The 27,988-nt window shown below is 40.2% G+C and overlaps 3 protein-coding genes across 4 annotated transcripts; 1 reads left to right on the plus strand and 2 right to left on the minus strand.

The window, feature by feature from the left end:
* Positions 1 to 167: 167 nt before the first annotated feature.
* LOC120551635 lies at positions 168 to 27,544 on the minus strand. Its single transcript, XM_039789132.1, is given in 15 exon segments — positions 168 to 604; positions 693 to 838; positions 1,055 to 1,323; positions 1,436 to 1,598; positions 1,790 to 1,810; positions 2,927 to 3,058; positions 11,022 to 11,192; positions 11,508 to 11,617; positions 19,487 to 19,578; positions 21,430 to 21,702; positions 23,819 to 23,979; positions 24,664 to 24,935; positions 26,700 to 26,779; positions 26,952 to 27,064; positions 27,211 to 27,544. Coding segments are annotated over 15 exon segments (2,367 nt in total). The 5' UTR covers positions 27,260 to 27,544; the 3' UTR covers positions 168 to 289.
* On the minus strand, positions 10,765 to 12,296 carry vkorc1 (vitamin K epoxide reductase complex, subunit 1). The gene is made up of 3 exons (XM_039788108.1): positions 12,012 to 12,296; positions 11,508 to 11,617; positions 10,765 to 11,192 (listed from the first exon to the last, which is right to left on the minus strand). Exons 1-3 carry the CDS (start codon positions 12,179 to 12,181, stop codon positions 10,981 to 10,983), a joined length of 492 nt encoding a protein of 163 aa, XP_039644042.1. The 5' UTR covers positions 12,182 to 12,296; the 3' UTR covers positions 10,765 to 10,980.
* Positions 13,834 to 20,781, plus strand: mapk7 (mitogen-activated protein kinase 7). 2 transcript variants are annotated; one of them, XM_039788035.1, is made up of 7 exons: positions 13,834 to 14,069; positions 15,376 to 15,656; positions 15,822 to 15,987; positions 16,464 to 18,016; positions 18,109 to 19,229; positions 19,471 to 19,601; positions 20,436 to 20,781. In XM_039788035.1, exons 2-7 carry the CDS (start codon positions 15,380 to 15,382, stop codon positions 20,581 to 20,583), a joined length of 3,396 nt encoding a protein of 1,131 aa, XP_039643969.1. In that variant the 5' UTR covers positions 13,834 to 14,069; positions 15,376 to 15,379; the 3' UTR covers positions 20,584 to 20,781. The 2 variants fall into 2 exon arrangements, with proteins under 2 accessions (XP_039643969.1, XP_039643967.1); XM_039788033.1 differs by having other exon boundaries at positions 13,834 to 13,956.
* Positions 27,545 to 27,988: the final 444 nt, after the last annotated feature.

Below are 27,988 nucleotides of genomic sequence, written 5' to 3' on the forward strand. Positions count from 1 at the left end.
CTTTTTTTGACAGAATGTGGGCTTGAAAAGAGTGTTTGAAGCTTTTAGTGCAATAATGAACTATGTCTACCCGGTTACAACAGACCTAACACCCTGACAACAGAAACAGTGAGGCAATAGGGACAACAAAAGAGATGACAAAGATGACAAGGTGAACAGATCTTAGAAACACAGATCCTATATGACAACAATTTTAATATGAAGAGAAGCAGAAATAACTGACAGGTAGAGGTAAATTAAATTATCAAAATTGTAACAGTTAAAAAACTGTAATTGGAAATAAATGATTTTATGCAGGGCCATCACTTGCAGGACTGTTTATACTTTGGAAAGCAGTACTTGGTCCTGTCGTTGGTGAAGTTGTTGGGGTCGCTGGCAGACCAGGACAGGTGTAGCTGCTGTCAGCATCCAGTCCACTGGAGGTGACCTGGACAAAGCCTGGCTTATCAGAGCTGATGAGGGAGTTGATCCAGGACTGGTACCTGGACACTCTGGAGTAGACTCCCGGCAGATTGGGCCGAGCACAGCCAAAACCAAAACTGACAATTCCAGACTGGATCCAGACAGAACCCTGCTGGTTCACCATTGGACCTCCTGAGTCACCCTGAGGAGACGGAGAGGAGACGTCTGAGGATTTCAGAAAATCCTAAACGCGTTTAACAACAAGTGACGGATTCAATGAAGCAGCCTACCTGACATGAGTCTTTGCCTCCTGCCAGAACACCAGCACAGATCATGTTGTCTGTGATTGTACCGACTCCGTTGAGACAGTTACACTGTCTGTTTCCTAGAACTGGCACCTTCACTTCTTGAAGAGTTTTAGGGAACGGTAATGACACTGAAAAATAACAAAGAACAGTGCTTTTTAAGTCATTAAGTAACTCAGCCTGAAAGACCCATGCATAAGCTTTTTTCTAGCTCATTAAGTTTTGAAAGAAATGTTTTGCTAACTTTGCAGAAACTTTTAAAGTCAAGATTTTCCTCTTTTCATCAATTCATATATAGTGATCCACAGAGAGACAGTCCTAAACACCTGCCATAAATTGTTCCTCACCTCCCTCCTTGAGTGTGCCCCAGCCAGTGACCCAGCTATTAGTACCGCTGTTGAACACACTGTCACTGGCTGCCAGACACACAGGTCTGATGTAGGCTGTGAATGGGACCGGTGAGGAGAGTTCGAGCAGAGCAATGTCGTTGTTGTTGGTGTTCCGGTCATAGTTTGGATGCAAAATGATTCTGGCGACAGTTCTGGACACTGCGTTTGGGTTATTGCCCTGCAGGTTCTGACGACCAAGAGAAACCTGCCATCCAGACGTACTTGTACTGAAGTAAAAATGACAAAAAGTTATTGGTTTTAGTAAGAACCCAAGCTAAAAGTCAAACTAAAGACTGAGACACAGGAGAATTCATCCTCTATAATATTACAACTACCTACCTGGAGAAGCAGTGAGCAGCAGACATCACCCACTCTCTGTTGATGAGGGAACCACCACAAACATGGCTGCCAAATCCCTGCAGACTAACCTGCCAGGGCCAACTTCCAGCTGGAGCGTCTTTACCTCCAACTATCCTGGTGTTGAGGGGAGCAGTGCCACATACTGGAAAATAGATCAGTAGGGCTAGGCTTCAGAATCAAAGTCAGTCAAGACACTTTCATTATTTATTCATCAAGTTTGCTTCCCAGGTTATCACTGGGATAAAGTCCCTACAGCTAAACTTGGAAAACATTATTGAAATGTAGATGCAATAATCTAGACATTTAAACAGATATTAAATGTTTTCAACTCACCATTAAGCTGAGCATGTGATTCTGGAAAAGAGACAACACAAATGGGTTAGTTATCAATCTCAGTAGTCTGAGATATTTCCAGGCAAATTTCCAAAAACAAATAATGTTCCCCTTGTTGCACAATAACAAAAAACGTCATATTGAAACAATACATACCACTTTCTAATATACAGTAGCTCCATTATAACGACATTGTAAGTTATAAGCAATGGCTTGATTGGTGGTTAATAAATCATGCACTTGTGCTTTTTCTTTGGTCAGGTTTTTCATGGTTTTAATAAGCCATTATCATTCCATCCATTAATACGTTTTTTGCACCATTTAAATATTTATTACGTTGTCATAAATGGTGCAGAATGTTCGTAATTGTGTATTGGAGGGATTTTCCTGTGTTAGTTTAATATTTGTTTATAATTAATCGTCATTATTAATACACTTACATAACTTACAATATATATTTAAACAAACTATAAAATGATCATCAGTTATCTCATAATTCTACAGTATGTGTTTTAATGTATAGTTCTATAGCAAGTGTGCCACATGAGACTCAATCCCAGGATTTTACAGCCTCAGTTGCCATGGTTTTATGGAGGGATGAGCCATATTAATGGGCGGCTCCACCAGATCCCACAGTGCAGTGTGGTATGGAATAGAAATGGACAAATAAACCATACTACACCTGTGCTCATCATTCTCCAGTATCCCAAAACAGGGAGTCAGGTATATTTTAGTTCCATCTTGTAACTTTGTACAAATTCATTTGGAACTGTTATTTTGTCTTGACAAATTTCCATATAACACCCAAATAAATGTATAAATCTCCGAAAAAATATTCTTCTAGGGGATTTCCCTTTTTCATTGTAGGTAAATCAATATATAGGCCTACCATTTAAAAACATACAGGTTTGTCATTGAAATCATCACATCCAACATTCAGCCACTCAAAAAAACAGTTAACCTTTATGGAGGTGACCATATTCACAAAACAAGATCATAAAGCCTTAAAAGTCCCATTTACAGCCAGGTGGATACATTTGGAGTTTGTTTCTTGGTAGACCTACCCTCATATATTAAACAATTTTGCCAGCATCTGCAGCTCAACAAAGATGCTGGTTTAATCTAAGTGTGACTTACCTGCAGATAAAAGGCTCGCCAGAGTCAAAACGCACATCCACTTCCTCGTAGCCATTGTGCGACTGCACGATTCCAGTTTGTCAATGTTTAAATACCTGGTTTGACAATACCTGCCTTGTGCCCCTCCCATGAGTCACCACACATAACTTCAAATAAGTTATTTAAAGTAAATAAGTAAGACAGTTTCCTTGTTCCGGTTGCTTAATTTGTGTGAAAAAGACTACAGCAATTCAGTTATGTAATTTCATACAGTGCATACACAGCTTAGAGACCACTGTCCTAATTGTGAGTCCTTTCACTGTACGAATGAAACCTGTGATGAGGATAGCTGGCCAAATAATGGACAACTAGATTAAAACATTTTTGATGTGATATTTGGAATTAAACTTGATTAAGAGTATACGTTGTAATGACAGAGGATTGCCTCTCTCACGATCTAAAGAAAAGCTGAAAAGAGCTCTATTGTTGCATGAATATTTTTGGCTGGCCTTCATTTCTACTGTTTCCACCAAAGGAGTGGACAAACCACTCACATTTGAGACTTGAGCAAACCCAGTTTTACTCATGACACATTATGATGTCAGTTGATGGAATTAGAAATAAATGCTTTGGTCTTAGTTGTTGAGTAATCCAAAGGTCTATTCTCAGCTCATAACATAAACCATTGGCATCATTATTCATAATTAAAAAATAAGAACTATCAGACAGGGTTTATGATATTTGTTTGTCAAGAAAGGGGGATCAGCTGCAGTGCTGTAATCTCAGTACCAAACGTGTCGAAGAAGTACGTCATATACAGATGAACAAAAACATTTCCACCAGCACCTTTACACGCAAAGCCTCATGTGACTACTGTACTGTACTTTCAGTACAATTACAACCAACTCTCAACAAAGGTAAAGCATTGAGTGAGCAGGTCTTGCTGGCATGTTAATGTTCTTGCTGACATGTTAAGAAATGGCTCATGTACCAAAAACAATACTACACAGTTACGTTCACATTCACGTTGTGGCTACAACCTTCACACCTCGTCCATTATTTTCTGTCTATTCCATAAGTGGATATATGCATTTTAGCAGTGAGGACAAAGAGCCTTCCAAATGCAGTTATATAACATTTCAAAACAATGCAGTATGATATGGAGGACGTTTGTTTGGTTAATATTTTTCTACCGTTGCTCCCAGTGAAACTTGGATTAAGTTTATGTCACGTTATGACATGATGACTTTCTTAATCTTTATCTACTACAAAAAAAAGATAACCTTTGCTTGTCAAGCAGAAAGAAAATATGCAGAACATACACTACAGTAGAAGAAGAAGAGAGAGAAGTCAAGCGCTGCCTGCTAAAGTGACATCGTATGCATCTCTTCTGGTTGTGGCTTGATTCAAAAGATGGACACACATTAAAGGGCAACTTCATCTGTTTTCTTTTCCAGGTTTTTCAAAGGGAAACGCCCACTCAGCCTTAGAAAATAACAGTGACGTAGGTTACCCCAGTAGGCTAATCAATAAGGTTATGAATAATGTGAACGCTAGCACTAGCTGAGTCAACATTACCTGTGCTACGTTTGGAAATAATCACACAGAAGCTAAGCAATGTAGACCAGCAAATCCCATGTTCTGCGAGATAAAATTACTTTTTGTTTTTGTCAAAGGAGTCTGGTGGCTTTGAAGAGAGCAATATAACGGCTTCAGTTTCCCGGAAGAAATATTCTGAATAAAGCGTACAGCGTACATTTAAACTGCCATTGATTTATTATTGATTTTTTTAGGTGGTCCTTTCTTTAGGGGGCTAAAATACGTTTTGCTGTGTGGCCCTGTCCACAGCAGTACATATGGCCCTCTTTAAAGCCACCAGACTCCTTGGACAAAACAGTGATTTTACATCGCAGGACACGGCAGTTGCTGGTCTACCGCTGCCTTGATTGGTTAGTTTGTTTAATCAGATCTGAACATACATGGCATCCACAGCAGTACATTGCTTGGCTTCCATACCAGTATCTCCTGTCTGCTTCTCCAAACTGGGGGTGTGCAGATTGCTGTCTAAGTTACTGTACTGACTAATGACTATAGATAAAGATACAGTTTTGGTACATAAGTTAATAAGCAACCCATCCAAGTTTTATTTATTTCCTACTTCCTGGAATGATTGCATGGTCATTCATATCCGAGAAGAGGCGTTGAGCTGTAACTATGGTTAAGTCATTGTTTTAATTATTGCAGTGGAACTTATTCTTTCCGTCTCATTAAGACTATAGCAGTACGCATGATTTGGTCTGACAATTTTTTTCGTCCGAAATAGAGACACACTTACCTCATAACTATATTTGGGTGCTAGTCCAACATATCTCATATGGAACTGTGGTGATACACTCCAGAGTTGATCCTGACTCACTTGAGGAAATGACAGGAGAGAAAGGGAAACGCAAAAAGTGGAATAAAATTGTGATTTTAGCAATGACAAAACTTGACATTGACTGTATGTAACTATTGATCTCACATGTTATCATCACATACTAATATGTACTACTAAATACTAACGTCACAAATTTGAACCTCTTGCAGTGGATGGTTAAAGTCTCAACTCAAATTAAACACATTAAATGAATGAAGTCCAGCATATGTCTTGTTAGTTTATTTTGAGTGCTGGACAATGCAACCTTAAAGCATGCTAAAGTGCAAACATTGTTTCTGGTCATCATTTTTAAAGCAGCCTTGTCATGGTGATGTGAGTCACTGGTTATAAGGAATCAATGCAATTTTGTGGAAGACTACTGTTGAGGAGGAAGCCCTTGGGAAAACATATCTGGGTTAGTGATATTATGGAATGACTCCATTCAAAGAGGTAGAGAAAGGATTTTATTCCTTATATCATAAGGAGTTTCCATCGTGTGTGTGTGTGTGTGTGTGTGTGTGTGTGTGTGTGTGTGTGTGTTGTGTGTGTGTGGCAGAAAATAAATGGCAGAAAATAAACAATATAAGAAATCACTTAAGTATTGTAATACATTCAATTACAGCTTACCATTGGCCAACATGTACAGTACAGGCGAAAAGTTTGGACACACCTTCTAATTCAATGAGTTTCCTTTATTTTCATGACTATTTACATTGTAGATTCTCACTGAAGGCATCAAAACTATGAATGAACACATATGGAATTATGTACTTAACAAAAAAGTGTGAAATAACTGAAAACGTCTTATATTTTAGATTCCTCAAAAGTAGCCACCCTTTGCTCTGATTACTGCTTTGCACACTCTTGGCATTCTCTTGATGAGCTTCAAGAGGTAGTCACCGGAAATGGTTTTCCAAGAGTCTTGAAGGAGTTCCCAGAGATGCTTAGCACTTGTTGGCCCTTTTGCCTTCACTCTGCGGTCCAGCTCACCCCACCATCTTGATTGGGTTCAGGTCCGGTGTCTGTGGAGGCCAGGTCATCTAGTCTGGTCATCTCCATCACTCTCCTTCTTGGTAAAATAGCTCTTACGCAGCCTGGAGGTGTGTTTGGGGTCATTGTCCTGTTGGAAAATAAATGATGGTCCAACTAAACGCAAACCGGATGGGATGGCATGTCGCTGCTGGATGCTGTGGTAGCCATGCTGGTTCAGTATGCCTTCAATTTTGAATAAATCCCCAACAGTGTCACCAGCAAAGCACCCCCACACCATCACACCTCCTCCTCCATGCTTCACGGTGGGAACCAGGCATGTAGAATCCATCCGTTCACCTTTTCTGCGTCGCACAAAGACACGGCGGTTGGAACCAAAGATCTCAAATTTGGACTCCTCAGACCAAAGCACAGATTTCCACTGGTCTAATGTCCATTCCTTGTGTTTCTTGGCCCAAACAAATCTCTTCTGCTTGTTGCCTCTCCTTAGCAGTGGTTTCCTAGCAGCTATTTGACCATGAAGGCCTGATTCGCACAGTCTCCTCTTAACAGTTGTTCTAGAGATGTGTCTGCTGCTAGAACTCTGTGTGGCATTCATCTGGTCTCTAATCTGAGCGGCTGTTAACTTGCGATTTCTGAGGCTGGTGACTCAGATGAACTTATCCTCAGCAGCAGAGGTAACTCTTGGTCTTCCTTTCCTGGGGCGGTCCTCATGTGAGCCAGTTTCGTTGTAACGCTTGATGGTTTTTGCGACTGCACTTGGGGACACATTAAAAAGTTTTTGCAATTTTCCGGACTGACCTTCATTTGTTAAAGTAATGATGGCCACTCGTTTCTCTTTACTTAGCTGGTTGGTTCTTGCCATAATATGAATTCTAACAGTTGTCCAATAGAGCTGTCGGCTGTGTATCAACCTGACTTCTGCACAACACAACTGATGGTCCCAACCCCATTAATAAGGGAAAAAATTTCACTAATTAACTCTGACAAGGCACACCTGTGAGGTGACTACCTCATGAAGCTCACTGAGAGAACACCAAGGGTTTGCAGCGCTATCAAAAAAGCAAAGAGTGGCTACTTTGAGGAATCTAAAATATAAGACATGTTTTCAGTTATTTCACACTTTTTTGTTAAGTATTTGTAAGTTTTGATGCCTTCAGTGAGAATCTACAATGTAAATAGTCATGAAAATAAAGAAAACGCATTGAATGAGAAGGTGTGTCCATATTTTTGGCCTGTACTGTAACTCAAATAATAACAGCACAACAAATTATTTGTAGGTTGACTTATTAGAACAAATTCTCCTATTCTATAAATGAACTCCAGTATTCATAACAGTTACTGAAACAGTTAACGTGTTGACATGAGCATAAGGACAAAAGAAACATGTGCAACAAGATAATTAAGCTAGCACATGTAGATAAGTAATGGCTAAGCAAACAACAAGTAACAAACACATACTGTATGGGAATTGACAAAAGGATTCTTTAGTTCAGTTTGGCTCTTTGTGATGCATACACACAATCTTTCAACACTTCATGTCAACTTGTATGAGGAACACTGACAAAGCTGCTGAAACCTTTCATTTACAGTTGTAAGTCAATTCAGCTAAAGCAGTTTTAAAGGGTGTATTGTGAAACACCCTGTGGCAGCATTCACAGCCATTAATTCACTAAAAGTATCAAAAACTGTTTGTCAAGTCAGAGTGCTAACAGAACTAGACATGAGCACCTCATTTGCACTTCTATAAGAGATGTGTTATCTTTCTTTAAAAACAATAGGTCTATGCTCTATATCATCAATCAAAATGCAATCAGGCCTACATAGTACTTTTAGTTGGCTAAAGGTACCCATCTCTGCACCTGCAGAGTTTATCTTCAAGTTAAGGGTCAAATTTTTCAGGTAAAAAATTAGCTTTTTTGTGTGTGTTGCTCCTCTTGATTAATCTAACTTTTTTTTATTCAACAAGGTAACAGTAAACAGTAATGGCAAGACACCTCAGGAGGAGCTTTAAGCCTGTGGTTTGAGTTTGAGTTAGGCTATTCAGAAATACTCGTCTCCTGGGTGCAAGTCCTGTGTTTGTTTGACCCATCCACCACCACCACTACTCCCACTCACCCTAAATGGACCCATAGACGCTCTACCACGGTACGTAACTTTTGCTACTACAGATTTCCTACCGTGGTCAGAAAGCACAGGGGACTTTGGCTGCGTTCACACCGCAAGTCTTAATGCTTAATTCGGATTTTTTTTCTCAGATCCGATTTTTTGTTTGGCTTTTCATATTACCTTTTAAAATGTGGACTATATCCAATTCCAGAGTGAACTGTTTGCAGTTTCAAATTGACCCGTATGCGCAAAGGAACATTAACAATGACATCAGATGCAACACACTGTTGCACTAAAGTTAGGGAGGTTATTTTCGCTTTTATTTCAAAATGTTTGTGTAATGGCAGCCGTATGAATGAAGAGAAAGAGAGCCAAATTGGCTATTAACCCGTTTGCTATTTTTTCAAAAACGGAGCGATTATGGTATGATCCTTCTAGTTTTGATTGAATTGAAGTAGGCTATCTCCCCATACACTAATTAGGTCTAACACCTCCATTGACTTGCTCCATCACTGTTCTCTATTTTGTAAGCCTAGTCAAGTTTTTAGTTTTACTGTCTGTGTCTAGGGATAACTCCCGCCGGCGCATAATTGTGACAAATGTCGATGTAAATTTAGGGTGATATCAGGTAAAATGGGCCATCAGGTAAAATGGGCCATTTAAGGTTTGGGGGTCCCAGCCCCTCTGGAATTTAGAGCCAATGACTGCAAAGGATTTCAAACTGTTGTCTTAACTGTACTTGACAAGTAACAGGTGATTTGATTGGTTTATGGTTGCTATGGTGGGCGGGGCAATAATTCAAATCAAGACTGCACCAGAAAGCTGCATGGTAAGTAGCCTGGCATACCAAATCTAACTAAACTATTATAAGGATGATAAATCTATATAAAAAAAACATGCACATAAAAAAAACTATGCTTAATATCTGTCTTGATGGCATCAATCAGAAACAATGTTGTTAGTTTGGTATATGAACATATTTTTTAAAAAAACAATGTTTTTACCTTAACCCAATTTACCTTAACCCACTGAGGTAAAATGGGCAACATGGTTTCAGCTAAAATGGGCCATCATCTGTGTCACTCACAAACACATACACGTGTTTGAGTGAGGTAGTGGAGTGTATCAGTAATACGATACGTACACATACACACAACACACACACACACACACACACACACAACACACACACACACACTCACCATGACCTCCCCAACAGTAATAATGGTAGTAGATATTGTTGTGTTTTCATCACACACAAACATATCAGTTATCAATTTTGAACGTGAATTTGCACATTTCGTTCTAAATGTGTTGTTCGTTCACACACACACACACACACACACACACACACACACACCACTGACATCAGTTCACTGATCTATGCTGTTCCATAATGGACTTTTTTTAACTGCACATTTGAATATGTGGGTTTGCACCCAAAATGTTTTTTTTTTTTAATGGCACATATGAATGTTTGTTTAATGCAATTTAAATGGTATGTGGCTGTATAAGCAACTGTGTTTTAAAATTAATATTGATGATAAATTACTATTTCCCTTTGTAGTTTGACTGGCCCATTTTACCTGAAACTGCTCATGCAAAAAAAGTTGGCACAGCTGATGTTTAAAGAACTGTAGGGCCTAAATAATTATATTTTATTACATAATTTCAACAAAAAATTATCAAAAACAGTCATTAGTAATCATAAAAACACAAGGAAAAGGCATATATGGTATTGTATTATTGTCCCAAATGATTTACCAAAAAGTGGCCCAATTTACCTGATATCACCCTACGTAAACGTCGCATCAAATCAAATAAAGTATAAACTTGCATGTCAGTGGCGCATGTGTCTAACCTGGTCCAACAATGAATGAACACTTTGGATTTGTGGTGCCCTTCATTTTAAAGTTGGGGTAGGCCTATAACAAAATATCTAACTATTCCTTTAGGTTGATGTATGGCTTACATTTGGTTTAAATGTGAAAATAAAGCAGAGTTTCACAAGACTTTTGGGGTTATGTTATTTTTTTGTTATACCTGTAATGTCATTACTATAGCTTCTGTGTTCTTGAAATATAACACTAAACTACACCTAGCTGATGTATCCACGTTTACCATGATAACTGTGCATTTGGCTCCATCTCCTGGTTAGACTGGGTAATTGCATGTCTCTGTATTACTTTACCACGTAGTCATTTACTAATAATTGTAATAATTTATACTGTATTGATCCCCATGGGGGAAATTACAATTTTAAAATTTCTAGACTAAACATATTTTTTTCATATTTTTGTATGTCTTCATAAGCCAGGTCTAAATCACGAGACAAGAGACTCAAAAGTGTGTAATCAGCATTACAAATGCACATTTATATACGAAAAAGACTGTTGCCTTAGCAAGTTTCTCTAAAAATAATTTTATAGATCTTCTGATCTAGTTCTGTTTCTCTGAAAAGTCTTCCAAGGTGTAAACAATGCATAAATACTGTGGGAGAGAATTGTCTTCTTTTTTTTTTCTTAGATCCAGCTTGGCTTCGGCTCCCAAGTATCACTTTCTATCCAGCCTTTTCCTTCATTGCTTCCATTGCTCTCCTACGTTTCAGGTTGGTGAAGAGCAACGCAAAGTTGACGATATATGTTGACACGCAGACCATGCAGAAATCCCCCAGAACAAAGGCAAGAATAGATGCAAGATAAATTGAGCCGGCCATAGACACCCAGGAGGAGAAGACCAAAAACATTGCTGCTTTTTTGGACAGAGACAGTCCTGCAATAAAGACAAACACAGAGGAATTCAATTTTTCGATAAAATACATTACATTATATTTAGGAAATCATGCACGACTGATATGCTTGACTTAAAAAAATGGAGTGACAATTGATACATCTGTGTAATAAAAACATATTTTATCTCTTTATAATTTCACCTAAAATACTGCAATATTGAATTAAACTAAATTGTAGGCCCAGCCATGGTTAAACAAGATGCTGAATTGCAAGCAGTATCTATAAACAGTAGGCTATCTATTTCTCCTCAAAGAACACAGCACTGCACTGTAATTTGCAGAAGACAGTGACTAACCGAGGCCCATTTGCAGAGTGTAAAATATGATGCCAAGAACACTGTTGGGCTGGTTCAGAAGGCTATCTTTGGCTACAAAGAACTGGACCAAGCCAAAACCACGTCCCCATCTGCAAAAAAAGAAAGAGGAAACAGTCAGAACAAACATCATTTAAAAAATGGTCTGGACCTCCTGTAAAACATTCAGACATGCAGATTATTTAATGAAAACAGGAAAAGTCAAGAGAGGAATGTCCATCTTTGGTGTTCTCATTATGTAAAACTTAAAAAAAAAAAAAAAAAAAAGCTGATTTAAAGCACTTCTAGGATTTTAACACGTGGCAAATAAAGGGGTTCAGACCTGCCAAGAAATAGGCTATTCAGATTTTACAAGCAAGAACCCGAAATGATTCAATGGTCAAAAGTACAATTCGAGGTCTGGGGATGTGATTCTGCAGATTAGAACAAAGCAGGTTTGAGCTGAGAAAACTAAACGAGGAATAAAAAAAAAAAACATAGGCCTACCTGGAGGTAAAAACTTTAGAGCAGCTTACATTCTCTCCGAGGTCACACATCGCCCTGTAATCTGGGTTTCTCTCTCGGGACAGCTCGACGTGAAGTGCATAAACAGACAAAAACAAACCGAAAACGCACAGAAATGTGCGCGCTTTTCTCTCCCATTTCGGCAATGCCATGTTTATTTTATGTCAGCATGAACTTAAATGACACTAGTTGGCTAAAAGATGAGGAGAAATTTCGGCTTTCTTCAAACCATTAAATTGTCCTCCTTCTGAGCCGGTGACGTGTCAGATTCTCACTTTCGATTGGTCTGGTGATTTTTGTCACGGCCTTTCATTGGACAGACAGGTACAGATGTTGGACCAGCCACAGGGGTGTTTGCTGTGTATTGGACTTTAGTCTGTTTGGCCAGAGGGGAATCCGTGTATATTCAGTGGAAGATTTAGCATACTTCAAGTACTAATACCACAGTGTGAAAACAATCTGTTAAAAGTATATTGCACCATGCATTCAAAATGTATTGTATTAGGGCGTCATTCTACAGAAACGCCCATTTTTGGAATAACAATACGACTTCAAATTTTGAATTTCTTTTTTTTTACATTCAGACTTAGTTTACAGTATTGGTTAACCCTTTGGCTTTATGAATCCACATATATGAGAGCTTAATGTATTTTAAATCGTTTGTACATTTAGTCAAAACTGGTGTTATATCAGGAGCAGTAACCAGTGACAGTTTTTACAAAACATGTATTTTACAAATGGAATCTACAGTAGGCTACCTCAAACCACATGTTGCTAATCATGCTAAACTCACTAAAATATGTAAGTTAATCCATTTGTTTAATCTTTTTTCCCCTTCTTATAAAATAAGTCATACCAGTGACGCTAGCTAAATGCCTTGCATGAAATTATGAGATAAATGAGACATTTTCCAACATTTTAAAAGAGACAGTAGATTTACCAAGTGCCTTCATGTACAGTTCTTTAGGAAGTAGAATGTACAGTACAGGAAGGGATGTCAAAACTCTTCAGATTTGTTCAGGGGATAAGTGGTAACACCAGTGACGACACCAGGTGACAAACATTTTCATATTATTTATAATATTTAGTTGGTATTTTATTTTGTAATGTTATCCACTTCATAAATGTGATCTGGTGTAAACATTATAATTTAAAATGGGAGAAATATATTTTTTAAACTCAAAACATGCTCTTAAACATCCATACATGACCGGGGGGGACAAGCAATTATCTTGTATTTGGAATTTTATATAATTGATTAAAAACAAATATTGTCCAATTCATGGTTTAAATAGGTATAACTATTCAAGGAACATGCTATTATCAAAATGTGAAAATTAAATGTGACTAAATTAAAGTGTTTTCTTTCTTCAAAGCCTGGGGACATTAAAGTGGGCGTTTCTGTAGAATGACTACTACATGATTACTACTAGGCTAATCATATTACTACTATCTGTCTATCTTTTCTACCATTTTTCTTTTCTATCTGCTCCAGTGTAATTACACCAACAGTTGTTGGTCTTTAACCTATTACTAGCAGTATTAACATGTAGCAGCAGCAGCTGTTCTACTAGCCTATACTATTACTGTTTTATTTTACAAGTTGTTAGTTTAGTCCATCATACATACAAAGAGGTAATTGCAGTTAGTCTACATTTGGACCCTCCTAAAATTATTAAATTCTGGAAAACGGCGTCACCACCACCCAAAAAACAGAGACCCTACTGTCTGCCGTAATGTCCCGCCTCCCCTACGTTCTCTACTTCTATTGGGCGGTATTTCGGACGTCGCCCCACTTCGTTGGTCCGCTACATGGCACTCAAACCCAACACGGAACTGTACGAGTATGCGACAGACCAAAACAAGAGATAGCCGCGCTACTACGGGATTAAAAACACGATTACGTATGTTGTGGGTTGTATAAAAGGTGAGAGTCTGTTCAGTCTATTAGAAACAGCTCCATAGGTTTCCTCGTTTGATTATATAAACCCGAAAAGACATGGGTTAACGGTTTACGTTCCTAGAAAGCCCGAGCTTCAGGTAACTAACGTTAGCCTACGCCCCTGCGTCAAACAGTGGTCAAGGCTGCGTCTTTGTCATGTAATTTATTTATTTTAACCACGCTGTAGTACAGAAACTAGCGGTTCCTTAAAGATAGCTCCGTGTAGGTTTGCTCTCTGTCTAGCTAACTGACTCCAACTGTAATCTAGAGCCGTCTTTTGACGTTGAGCTACAGGTTTTGGCCACCTGACTGACAGGCCTAATGGATGAGAAGTTGCTGGACTGCGTGTTGGTTATGCTTTGTTGCACCTAACATCTCTGTTTAGTCGATATCTTGACAAAACAAATGCCAAATCATCATCTTAATCACCATTAAGTTGTATCTGTGTAGCTGACTGACTTTCAGAGAAAGAGTCCTGAAGTGGCTCTTGGGGCCCCGGGGCTCTGGCAGAGAGAGGAGTCTTTTTAGTGGAGTTACACTTAGATACCAGGAAGTTGGCTTCCAAAGAAAGTGAAATATTAGCCAACCGTTTGATTCACAGCAGTGTCTTTATTCTCTGGTCTTTTGGCTACAGACAATCACTGGTTTTCTTTTTTTTTACTAGTAGACAGCAATACACCAGTATGTTTTTGTTAAAGCAAATAACATGTTTCCCCACCCTTATCAGATAATACTGATATCTAGTTTGTAAGACTGTTGGTGTAGTTAAATGTGGTTAGGTTATTAAGTGTTTTCTCAAAGACACGGACACTTGTTTCGTGCTGCTACCAACTATTAATTAATCTGCCCATTTCCTCACATAATTGCTTGTTGCGTCTATTAAGTGTCAGAAAATAGCAAAGCAGAGCCAAAACCTAAACCTTTAACTTGCCTGTTTTGTCAGACCAACAGCTTCAGACCTGTTCTATTCAGTATACTATCAAATTGGACAAAGAAAACAAACATTTGAGCAGCTATTGTTTTGCCATGGTTTGGCATGTTTGATTGAAAAGTGATTGAAACAATTATATGATTATCTAAATAGTTGCAGATAAATTTTCTGTTTAATAACCAAACAATTGACTGTTTCGCCATTTTTATTCTATTTAGGGCTGGGTATTAATTCAATAGTTTTGTTTATTGACTTGACTTTTAGCAGAATGATATATGATCTTATGATGTATTAGATTATTATTAATTAGAAATTAATGAAATAAGTAATTGAATGCATAATGGTGCAACATGTCATTGCTTTGAACTTAAGTTTGATTATTCTTTTGCATACATTTGCCATTCTGTGATCACTATATAGAACATATCCTTATTTAAATTAAATCTCACTTTGCCATTTTTGATTATTTACAGAAAAATGTCAACTAAGGAGGGAGGAGATGGAAAAAATGGTCAACCTGTGGCCATGTCGCCTGAAAGAATGGCCACCGACAAAAGCAGAGAAAACCAGAACCAGCGTGAAGTCGAGGCAACAGGAGGCACCACAGACACCAGCACAACCGCAAAAAACTTGGCTTTGCTTAAAGCGCACTCTCTGGACGTGAAGTTTGACGTGGGAGAGGAGTATGATGTTATCGAAACCATCGGCACAGGGGCCTATGGTGTCGTTTCGTCTGCTAGGAGAAGGGACAATGGTAGGGCTGATTTGATGAAAAAAAACCAGTGCATAAGTAATTGTGTGTGTACTCAATGCTCAAATGGTAAATGTGGAAATTCATTATCAGTTAACATTGTCATTCAAACTCAGTTGTACACCCTGTCCTGCCGCTTTTTCATTGGAGCTTATTAACATTTCACAGGCCAGCAGGTGGCGATAAAGAAGATCTCCAATGCTTTTGAAGTGTTGACAAATGCTAAACGCACTTTGCGAGAGCTGAAGATTCTCAAGCACTTCAAACATGACAATATTATCGCCATCAAAGACATCCTGCAGCCTAACCTTCCTCATTCTGCCTTCAAGTCTGTGTATGTACTTTTTATTTTCATGGTGCACAAGGTTCCTCCTTAGGCTAGAAATGTCTGTAGAACTATTACGTTTATTGATGAAGTTAATATCTGGAAACTTTGAAGATTTGGATGAAATAATTGGAAGTTTAAAAACCAAACATTCCACCAAGTTATAAACTCAGAGGCAATGTTCACTTGTATCTTTGATTAGTTATGTTTTTCACCCATCACAAGCATTCAGTAATATTGATCAATAACCAAAATCTTCAAGGATAATTACAAAAATGTTAACCTGAAAAAACATTTCGGAAATTGAAAATGTGGCAAATTCAAACGGAGATGAAAACAAATCCCTTAAGTATTAGTTTATATCAATGAAAATTGCAGTAAACAGGTTTGGTAACTGAGACACAATCCTAATCATCTATTAAGATATACTTTATGGTTCAGTTGATGTCACACATATCTCACTTTTCACCTTCCCATGTGTGCAGGTATGTGGTGCTGGACCTGATGGAGAGTGACTTGCACCAGATCATACACTCTTCCCAGACGCTAACCTCAGAGCACACACGCTACTTTCTTTACCAGCTCCTCCGTGGCCTGAAGTATGTGCACTCTGCGAACGTAATCCACCGCGACCTCAAACCCTCCAACCTGCTAGTGAACGAGAACTGTGAGCTAAAAATTGGTGACTTTGGCATGGCAAGAGGTCTAAGTTCACACCCTGAGGAGTCTCATTCCTTCATGACTGAATACGTGGCAACTCGATGGTACCGTGCTCCTGAACTCCTGCTGTCTCTCAATCACTATAGTTTGGCCATTGACTTGTGGTCTGTGGGCTGCATCTTTGCAGAAATGTTGGGGCGTAAGCAGCTTTTTCCTGGGAAGCACTACGTCCACCAGCTCACGCTCATTTTGGGTGTGTTAGGCACTCCTCCTGAGGGGTTGATTAGTACTATTAGGGCTGACAGAGTACGCTCCTATGTTCAGAGTCTTCCATCACGGTCTGCTGTGCCTTTGGCCAAACTGTACCCACAAGCTGAACCAGAGGCTTTGGACCTGCTGGTTGCCATGTTGCGCTTTGACCCTCGTGAGAGAATCTGTGTGACGCAAGCACTGGAGCATCCTTACCTGTCTAAGTATCACGACCCCGATGATGAGCCAATTTGCGTGCCAGCTTTTGACTTTGAATTTGACAAGCTTCCAATAAACAAGGAACAAATTAAAGAGGCGATTCTGATGGAGATTCAGGACTTTCATCAAAACAAACAGGGCTGTCGTCAAAGACTGCAGTTCAGGCCCTTGGCAAGGGCGAATGGCAGAGCTGCAGCACAAAGCAGTAACCAGTGTAATGCTCAGCCCTCCGCTGTTCAGATGAGCAAATCAACACTGGTTCCAATGGCACAACACTCACAAGCAGCACAGATACAGCAACAGCAAATGAGAGAAGTGAAATCTCAACAGCAGCAAGATCACACACCAGCAGATGGGAACAACACATATACAAATCAGATCCAAACCTTTAATAAGCCTGCGCCCCTTTTAGAAGTTGCCCCGTCTCAAGTAACCCATAATTTGCCTCTTCTTTCTAAAAGCGAAAGTGGCCCAGTTGATGTGGACATGCCCAGTGCCAACTCAGACAGCGGTCAGCCAGAGACTATAGATTTAACAACCCCAGTGTCTAGTCAGGATAATCCATCAGAAACAATGAGAGACAGTGAGGTACAGGACCAGCTGACCGGAAGTCAGGCTCCTCTGACTCAGCCCACCCAGAGCCAGTCCATGGCCCAGGCTCCCACCTCTGTTCCTGCCACGCCAGCACAGACCATGACACCCCTACCCACCACTGTCCCTTCCCTTTGTCTATCGGTGGCACAGGCCCAGTCACTGTCTCAGTCCCTTTCACAGTCACTGTCCAAGAATGCCAGGCCGCCTCCAGGTGCCGCAGAGGGAACCAGAAAAGAAGGAGCTATTTCAGAGGATACGAAAGCTGCACTTAAAGCGGCTTTATTGAAATCAGCTCTCAGAAATAAAGCCAGGGGTGGTAAGTTCATTGTTTTCCATATCCCATTACGGTATATCATTTACATGCCATTTTTAGAAAGCCTTTATCAGAATTTTGTACGTTTATTGCAGACGGTGGTACCTCTGCGCTGGGCATTGACGCTGGCACAGGAGGAGGTGTGTCGTCCTCCCTGTCTTCTGTTCCAGATTTGCGTCGGCCTGTCACAGCCCAGGAGCGTCAACGCGAAAGAGAGGAGAAAAGAAGGAAGAGGCAGGAACGAGCAAGAGAGAGGGAGCGGAAAATGAAGGAAAAAGAGAAAAGAGAGGGAAAGCAGGGGGACTCGCTGGGTGGGGTTCTGCTGAGTGACGATGACAAAAGCCTTTTGCAGCGTTGGACAAAAATGATGGACAGCCGCAATGAGAAATCTCAGACTCCTAATAACGATGGAGCAATGAGTAAAGACTGTACTGTGAACTCGCACAGGGGTGTAGCTATCAGTGACAACACCCAAGGAGCACTGAGCAATAACATTGGCAAGGAGGCCAGGAAGATTCAGTCTCATGAACAGTTAATCTCTCAAGTTAAACCTAACCAGCCAGGCGTGTTCCAGCCTCCCAGCGCCCAGCAACCATCATTACATTTCTCCATGAGCCAGAGGAAACCTTCAGCGGATATAGTTGTCGCTGTAAGCGGAGGGATAGATATAATGACAGTCACTAGTGGCTTTCATAAGAACAACATGCTCAAACCTCACAGTGAGAGCAACAGACAAAGTGGTTTTAACTGTTTGGGGAATTGGAACGGGCAGCAATTAGAGACGAGGCCACCACAACAACCACAACCAAACAGGAAAACGCAGCCTCAACCGTCGAGCTTTCTTCAGCCCCAGCTCCAACCGCAAAGTCAAACCCAGCATGACCCTCAACGTCAGTCGCAACTGCTTCCTCTAGACAGTTTTTTGACCAAAGCTCCAACATTAGCCACCAGACAGATGAATGGGAATGTGGATATCGGACGCCAAAATAACCTCAACTCCCACCCCAACCCCTCGACTGCAAGTGCTGGTCCGATGGAGAAGCTGTGTTCCTCTGTAGGAGAGAAATCTGGGCCACAGACCACAAACCCTATCTGTGGGCCTTTAGGGGTCCCCTCACAGCCCCATCCCAGCTTAGGATTCACAGATACTGGACAGCAAGGGCCCTCCATTGCCCCTGACATCCATACAGTAACGCTGCAACTCTCAAAGTCCCAGGTGTGTCTCAGGTTTCTTCTGCTGCGTTGCGCCTTCCTTATAAAATATTGCAGCTAGCATATTACCTGAGAGAAGGTATATGTATTGACAGAGGACTGGTGTTAATTATAGATGCTATACAAAAACATTTTCTTGTGCATATATATACCAGGTTTAAATGTCACAATCTTCTGCTTGCCTTGAACTGATGTTAAGGATACAGAGTTCAGTTGACCCAATGTTTCCCCTTTATTCATGTCAGGTAGAGGATGTTTTACCCCCGGTGTTCTCGGTCACCCCTAAAGGCAGCGGGGCTGGGTACGGCGTGGGCTTTGATCTGGATGATCTTCTCAACCAGTCTCTCACAGATCTGCAACACTGTGACCGGGACAGGTAAGGTCTAAAACTGCTCCCACGAACAAACCAATGTCTAACAGTGGAAAAAACACATGCTTTCTGCTTAAGTTTTACCCATTTATTTCAAAAAATTATCTGGTTTAAATAAACATGGCTCTACAGCTGCACAATAGTTTTTGGTCAACCATGGCTAAAATTCTATTAGACCTTACACAGCTGTGTGTGCTTTACATTACAGTTTCATTTGTGATGTTTTCACACATGAATGCAGCAGAATAATCAAATTCCAAGTGCTCACATGCCATGCCTATGTGTATATTAAAACCATAATTATTACCTTATTAGTCGCTGTAATTGATCCTCAAGTTAGTTGGATGATGCATGTCCAACCACCAAGTGCAAACACCAGAACTCACTTTAAAAAAGCTATATGTAACGGACTTTCCCAAAAAAGCTGTGGACTAACAGAAAAGAAATCCCTCTCAATTAGAACTTAAGACCCAGTAGAGGTGTGTGGTGGGGTCTGTATCTGCTGAGGCTTGAGATAATGATTTGTGTCTGATATGAATTTTCTTAAAACGACATTGCCTTATTGTCCATCATTAAAAACATCCAGAATCTATGAAAATGCAAATAATTCTCATTTGAAAAGTTTAACTACTGGATACAAGATGTCTCCTACTTTGCCACAAAGTCAAAAGTCAAAAAAGTTTCCACATCGCACAGGACCATGATTGGCTTCCAAACTAGTAGTGATTCTCTCGTATTTACACGCCATAAACCCAGATTTAAGGTGAGCACAGAGAAACTTTCCCTTTTCATAAGAGGTCCAGTCTTAATGCTTTCTATCTTATCTTTCTCGTTCATCAGTTACGATTCGGCCCCACTCTCGGCCTCCCTGTTATCTGACTGGAGCGAGGTGCACCGCATGACTCCAGCTGATCTGGAATCGCTGCAGCAGGAGTTGCAACTCGGCTCTCCCATGATCCTCTCTGATACCATTCCCCCTGATGCCTGACCTTCCCTGCCTGGAATTTAAAAGACAACTCTTGGATTTGTGTAAATGTTAGATGTTTTTAAGCATGAAAACCTTGAGTGAAGACTTAATCAAATTAATTTAAAAGCTAGCTTTTTTTACTAGACACTACCAAGCAGTCTTTTTTTACCGTTATGACATGCTGCGCTTTTTTTAATAATAAAGAAAACTGTCATCACATGTCTCTGCCTCTGGATATGAACTAACTACAGTACAACTGAGTAATTTAAACTGAGATTAAGTTGGTTCTTTGTGAGGAAAGCCATTTAAAAAATACCTTAATGCATTTGAAAGAAACATTTGAAATAAAAGGATGAAATAATTTGCATTTCAGAAATGTGCACTACAAAATGAGGTAATATTTATTCCAAAAAACAAGTTTATTTCAAAAAGGCGACAGCTTTCGTAATTTCAGTTGTAAAGTGGTTGTAATAGAGTGGGATATAAAAGCAGAAAGCTTTAAAACGACAAGTTTTGATCAATGAGCAACATGATACTTGTAGAACATCTCCAAACTCAGCTATCAGAAGTTGAACAGAGCACTGACCTGATTTTAAGAATCAAATTTATTTAAGATACAGAACATATTATTTAGTTCATAATTGTAATTAAAATACAAACCTATCAAAACTTTTTTTACTCTGACATAATGCACAGTTATAGTAAAAAAAAAAAAAAAAAGTAAGATTACATCACATTTCTTGTTCAATATGGCTTCATGTGCACATCAGATAGTTTTCCAGTTGTACTATTCTGGATAACTTTGGATGGAAGCCAGACATAATTAATCTCCTTCATTTGAGCTGGTTTGCGTTTCATCTCCCAAACCCAGTTGTCGGAAGTGTTCTACCTCTGAAGCAGGATCAGTAGAGAGGACAGACAACTGACCAACATGGCAGCCCTCCCACACCAGTTCCAATTTGCTCGGCCATACAGCTTGATCTCTGGTACCGTGTTTTTAATGAAGCTCGAGAAGGTGGTCAGTCTGGCATACACACCTGGCTGGTTTTGGTGAGCACAGCCAAGTCCAAAACTCACCACGCCAGCCTGCACCCAGGTCCCATTTTCCATCTGGCAGACAAGAGGCCCTCCTGAATCACCCTGAAAAGACAACACAAAAAAAACTATTCACTCAGCTTTCACCACTGGGAGGTATCGAAGTGTAGCTGAGAAATCTAGAAAAACCCTAGCGGCAACAAATGTAATTTGCAGCCAGGGTCAGTCTAGCAACTCTCTGTTGGCTTGTGAGCTGGAAAAACCAAACTCTAGTCAGGCCAATCACATCGTGTATAGAGTAGGTGGGCGGGCTTAAAATAAGGACGGCAGAGTTGCGACGGTTCTGCGTGAATTCCCTACTACTTGAAAACAAAGATGATGGCTGCTGCTGGCGGACAGTGGTCTTTTGAATCGGCTTTGGCCGCGACTCTGGAAGACTTGGAGTTAAGCACTGAAGTAATTCTCAAAAAAGGAAGATGTGTTCAGAGTTTTGCCGACCGGATACAGCAAAAGTTTAATCTATCAACTAGCGTTGCTCTGGTTGGTTGTAGCGCTATCATATTGCGTGCAGAGGGAATTTGAAAGACAACAGTTTATCCCGCCCCTCGGGTTGAGCCCTGCCAGTGGTGAGTTCCCAGACCCAACATCTTGATGTGGGCTAATCAAAGTGCTCAAAAGGAAGGTCTTACAAACTTGTAGAGTTCAGATTCTCTGCCCGAGCCGCCGATATTTTCCGCCACTGTCATCGGGCCAGGCCCTTGATCAAGCATTTGTGTTTAATCATTAGGCTAATTTATTAGCATAATTGAGTGGGGAGAAAGCCTCTCCAGCTTCTCCCGTAGCTCTGGGTAGTGCGGCCAGTGCGTCGGCATGCAGACCGTGGCGAAGGACAGTATTAGGTTATCAAGACTATAAAGTCTCCTATATGGTTAGGCCTGTCGCGATAGTCAATAAATCGAGTTATCGCACGAAAAAAAAAAAAAAAAGGGGCTCGATAATTTTTCCGGCCGCGATAACTTCCATTTGCATGCTTGTTTGTTTTCCTCGTCTCTCTCTACCAAAGAGACTGGAGGACCACTCTCGGTTCCTTAGCGTAACGAGGAGTGACATACACGGACATACACGCCGCTGTGGACTCGTCAGTCTCGCAAGTGGTTTCAGGAAAGTGGCTGCATGTGTCCGACAATGCACAGAACATTAACGGTACAAGTCTATAGCTGTCTGCGGTCACGGAGTGTGGAAAGTATGTCAGAGTTGCGTGTGTGTGCGTGTGTGGGCCCGCCCCCACGAAGCTCCGACCTGAAGAGGAGCAGAAGCCGCACCTTCGCCAAAATGAAGACTGAAAAACACAACTATTTTGGTACTTTTACTCGCCATGTGGCAGATAGCCATACAGATAGATTTAATTTATTAATTATATATTATTTAAATTTAATATTTAGTGTTAAATAATTGTAAAATGTAGTACAGAGTCTGTAGTCTGAGAACATATGTGTCACAAACTGCAATTCCACAACTGTACATCAGCGTGAAAGACGACATACTAAAGGAGATCAAAGACATATTGTGGGTATTTAAAATGTCTTCCAGTTCCAGTGTTAAATATTCTTTAGAAATAAAAGTGTATTGATCTTTAAAAAGGTGTACCTGCATTATTATGCCATTATCATTATATTAGATGCAAATGGTCTCTCGATGACAATGTTATCGTTTATCGCAATAATTTCTGGGACAATTTATCGTCCAGCAAAATTTGTTATCGTGACAGGCCTATATATGGTTCCAGGGCTTTGATTTGTTGCTGCCTTCATCTGTTACCCACACTATTCGGCTGAGGGAAGGAGCTAGGGTTGAGTTTTTTTTTTTGCGTTTCTTCATTCGGATCCATTTGCAATCCATTCCATTCTGAATAAACAAACAACGCAGTTTACATGCTCCGTTCTTGTTAAGATAATTCTAAACAGATTTCTGAAGTTCAAACAACTCGGAATTGTAGTTGAGAATGTCAGTTGTAACAGCCTACGTATTAAAAAAATTGTCTGGTTTAAATCGGACTAGGGCTCATAATTACAGTTAATGAAACAATGTGCACGGGCTCGGGTAGGGTCGGGAAAAGTAGCAATCAAAGTTATTTTTAATTCAGCTTCTTGTTTTGCTTGTGTATACAAGTGTGTATTTGTGAATGTAAACACAGCAGCACAAACAGCTGATCCAACAGTACCTGGCAGGAGTCCATGCCGCCCTTCTGGTATCCAGCACAGATCATGTCATACAGGATGTCCACCTGCTCTGTTGGGTTTGTCTGGTACATCTCCTGACATGAACTCTGGGAAATGATTGGCACCTGCACTTTCTGCAGAGTCCCGACCCCTGGCAGAGGCACTGAGGAGAATACAGGGACAGATGGAGGATGAAGAACAAAAGGAGTGTCAGACTTCTTAATTTCTGCAACTAAACAGGTGGTCAGTAAGCTTTTTTTTGCTACTATATACATTTGCACTGAATTAAATTATTTTAGGTGCAAATCTGTTGTCTTACGCATATTGATCTACTAAAGCTATGGAATAGAATAAATTGCCAGTCGTCATTAAAAATATATTACACTGATCGTTGTGGAGGAAACGTTTCTAGGCCTGAAATCAATATTATAATAATATAATAATTAATGACAATATATCACTATGGCAAATGTATGCAGTAATACACATACAATTACAAATTGATGAATGTGTTCCATATTGCATCAGATAAGTGGGTGAAACACAAGCTTGATTAGAATGATTAATTTGACAGCAACATTAACTAACTATGATTATATCACGATTCCAATGAAAGTCAATAAACTTAAGTTATATTATAAATATTTAAATATTATAACCTATTATAAACCTATTCCTTTAAATCCTTCATAATCTTTTTTATACACTTGGACATGATCATTAATTTGCATGCCAGAGTCCAAGAAAAATAAAAAGGGCCTTTTAGGGACTTGTAAAACATTTAACTGCTGAATAAAAGTTATCTGCACACATGCTAAGATGATGTGAAGAATTTAGCAAGCCTTACCATCATCACGGATGTTCCCCCAGCCTGTGACATGGCACTGCATGCCACTTGGAAACAGGGTGCCAGAGGCGGGCAAGCAGATGGGACGGACATATTGTGACCAGGTTACTGAGCTGGACAGCTTTACCAACGCCAAATCGTTCCCTTTTTGAGGCTCATTGTAACCGGATGCGATCACCACCTGGCTCACACGATACGTTGACATGTACTTGTTGAGGCCATTAAGCTGGTACCGGCCAACGTAGATGATGTAAGATCTCACATCGGATGGACTGAAAAAAGATGGAGGAATACCGAATGACACCTATGAAATGGGCTTGATGTTTACCATAATCTGGAAAGAAGAAAGGGTTCTCCACATTTGCACTCACTTTATTAACACCATTTTGCTCCTTAAAGGTCCCATGACATGGTGCTCTTTGGATGCTTTTATATAGACCTTAGTGGTCCCCTAATACTGTATCTGAAGTGTCTTTCCCGAAATTCAGCCTTGATGCAGAATTACAGCCACTAGAGCCAGTCCTACAATGAGCTTTCCGCAAAACGTGCCATTTCTTTGTCTGTAGCTATTGAGGAGGAGAGAGAGGGGGGGTGGGGGGGGCAAGGTGGAGGGTGGGGGTGTAGTCTTGACCAACTGCCACTTTGCTCATTTGAAAGCCATGATGTCTCTCTCTCATGGGTTGGCCAAATTCTCTGGGCGGGCAAAGCAGAGAAAGGGGAGGTAACCTTGCTTGTTATGACCTCATAAGGAGAAGATTCCAGAACGGCTCATCTGAGCTTTCTTTTTCTCAAAGGCAGAACAGGATACCATACCTGTCAAGTTTTGGATTTGAAAATAAGGGAAATTTTCCGGCGCCCACCGCGAGCAGTCCCACCACCCCAACCAAGCTCCAGTATCCCTTACATTTTAAGACAGGTGTATAAGAAAGCTAAAATCACCACTTGATGCAGAATGCTGAAAACATTTACAATTTATAACATTGCTTGTCTTTACATTTACATTTTATTTTCATTCCACACATTCTTTTCATTTCATATTGCTTTTCTTTTAACGTAACTTTTCTTTACTCTTTTAGTGAGTTATTATACAAATTTGTTGCAGACTTTGCATTCTTTAAGACCGTTTTGGAAGGAGTGTATTTGTGGGCTGGGCCAGAGTGGTTTACATGAGAGTAGAGCGCAAACAGTTCTGTTGTCTAACGTCATCCTATTCTCTGGAACAATCTTTCGTACCATGCTAAACACCCTTTCTGAACTTGCATTGCTATGGGGAATGCATAGTAAAGCCTTCAGAAGCGCACCGTCTCTGTCGTAGCGTCCATCATCCGTCTGTTTTTTTTCTTCTTTTTTTCCCCCGTGTTGTCACTCATCATCTGACCTCACACACTAACCTCGCGACAACTGCCACCTACAGTACCTGTAGTAGGCTACTGCACGTGGCAGTTATCGCGAGGCTAGTGACAGAGCTCAGATTGGGAATGTTTTTTTATTTTTTTACTCCGCTCGGGCCCGGGGTATTATTATTTTTTAATAAAGCAGGTTAAAATACGGGAGATTTAAGGGAAAATACTAATGCGAGAGGACGGCCAATTGGGGACCATAGGCAGGCTGGAGGAACGCATATTAATGTTAAAAAACCTCATAAAGTGAAATTTTCATGCCATGGGACCTTTAAGACAGTCATCTAGTAAAACGTAATGAATCAAATGAAAGACCAACAGTCTGCATGATTTGGGGATAGTTGTTATAAGACTTGGTGAGCAACTTTGCAAAAAAAGTGAAAATTTGAAAGAATCTATTAGATGTTGAATATGATGGAGGTATGTTTCCTGTATCGGTAAAAGGATATTAAACACATTTTGCTTGAAAAACAATATTTCCCTGAAAGGCTTTAGCAAAACTATAGCAGCCATTGCCAATAATTCCCATAAAATGACTCAGACGGCTTACAAAAGAGGCAAAGAGTCTGTGGGTTGATGGGCATCTGTGAGTTCACCTGCAGATTTATAGCGGAGTGAAAACTGAGAGTTTCTTACTCGGGGAAACAATGAGCGGCCGATAGGACCCAGCTCTCTGTGATGATGGAGCCTCCACAGATATGACCACTCTGCTGTGTCTGGAGGCCGAAGGGGGGAGAAAAACAGTGAGTCACCTCAGCATCACAAGCAAATCCCTCTCTCAGCAGGTCAGTTTGATAAACAAGACATAGACTAAACCACACAGATTACCTACAGGCAGAACAAATAGAAAGAATATTACATGGCTGAAGGTTTTTCACAGGACCCTACCTGTATATCAACCTGCCACGGCCACTCGCCCTCTGTAGCGTCCGTACCGCCCACAATCCTGCTCTCCACTATGTGTGGTCGGCCACATTCTTGCGCGTAGGAACCCAGAATACCTAAATGTAAACATAAATTACATTTAGGATTCACTCTGACACACAAATTCAGTTGATTGAATTAGCTAGAGTGCACAAAGTATGTTTTACAGGTGGACTAAGAAACAGACCTGGCGATAGCAAGGGACGCTTGATAGCCTACTCACCTGTTACGCACCAAAAAATAATAGCATGAAGATGCAATTTCGGCGACATTTTGTGAGGTTTCGCGGCACAAGTTCCGTTTCAGCAACTACTGCAGCAGAGCCAAAAACGTTCTCTGAAGTCAGGACAAATCTTTTTTTTTATCTATACCGTTACACCCGCTTTCTAATACCTCTTCTGCTTCTGTTGTGACGGAAAGTCGAGCAGTATCCTACAGGAAAGAAGTTACTTCTCCGTGCGTTTTAGCGTCGACAAAATCGCTTAACGGTTTGCAAAATCTGTATAAAGCCTCGATCACAAAGCAGATGGCTACCTGTGCACTCAACAACACCCAATCAAAACTCTGGTCTCGCCCTCCTGAGCCACCTGAGCCAATGAAATGTAAGGAATGCAAACGCAGACAAATCAGATTCTTCTCCTGATTTGGTCACAGGTAAACTACATTTTCCGTTTTTTTTGCTGAATAAAAAAGGGTCGTTCTGTATTTTATGTAGCAGTTTATACAGGTCTCAATCCCAGACATTGGAAAGTGATGCAGTTAGTCCATGTCCAGCCTATATCAATATAATAATGTGATGTTAAGCAGAATATTATCATTTATCTTTAACTAGCCTATCATATTCTTATTTGTCCTACAACTGTGCAGAAGCTTTAATAGAGATTTAAAGATCAACTATGTTTTAGGTGTTAAAATGAGGATTAAAGAAAATTAGCCTCTTTAGTTTAATCCAGTAATGTAATTGATCTGGTTTCTGTTTGTTTTTTGTGTGTGTTAAGAAC

Source organism: Perca fluviatilis, chromosome 21 (assembly GCF_010015445.1).
Source record: "Perca fluviatilis chromosome 21, GENO_Pfluv_1.0, whole genome shotgun sequence".
NCBI classification, from domain to species: Eukaryota; Metazoa; Chordata; class Actinopteri; order Perciformes; family Percidae; genus Perca; species Perca fluviatilis.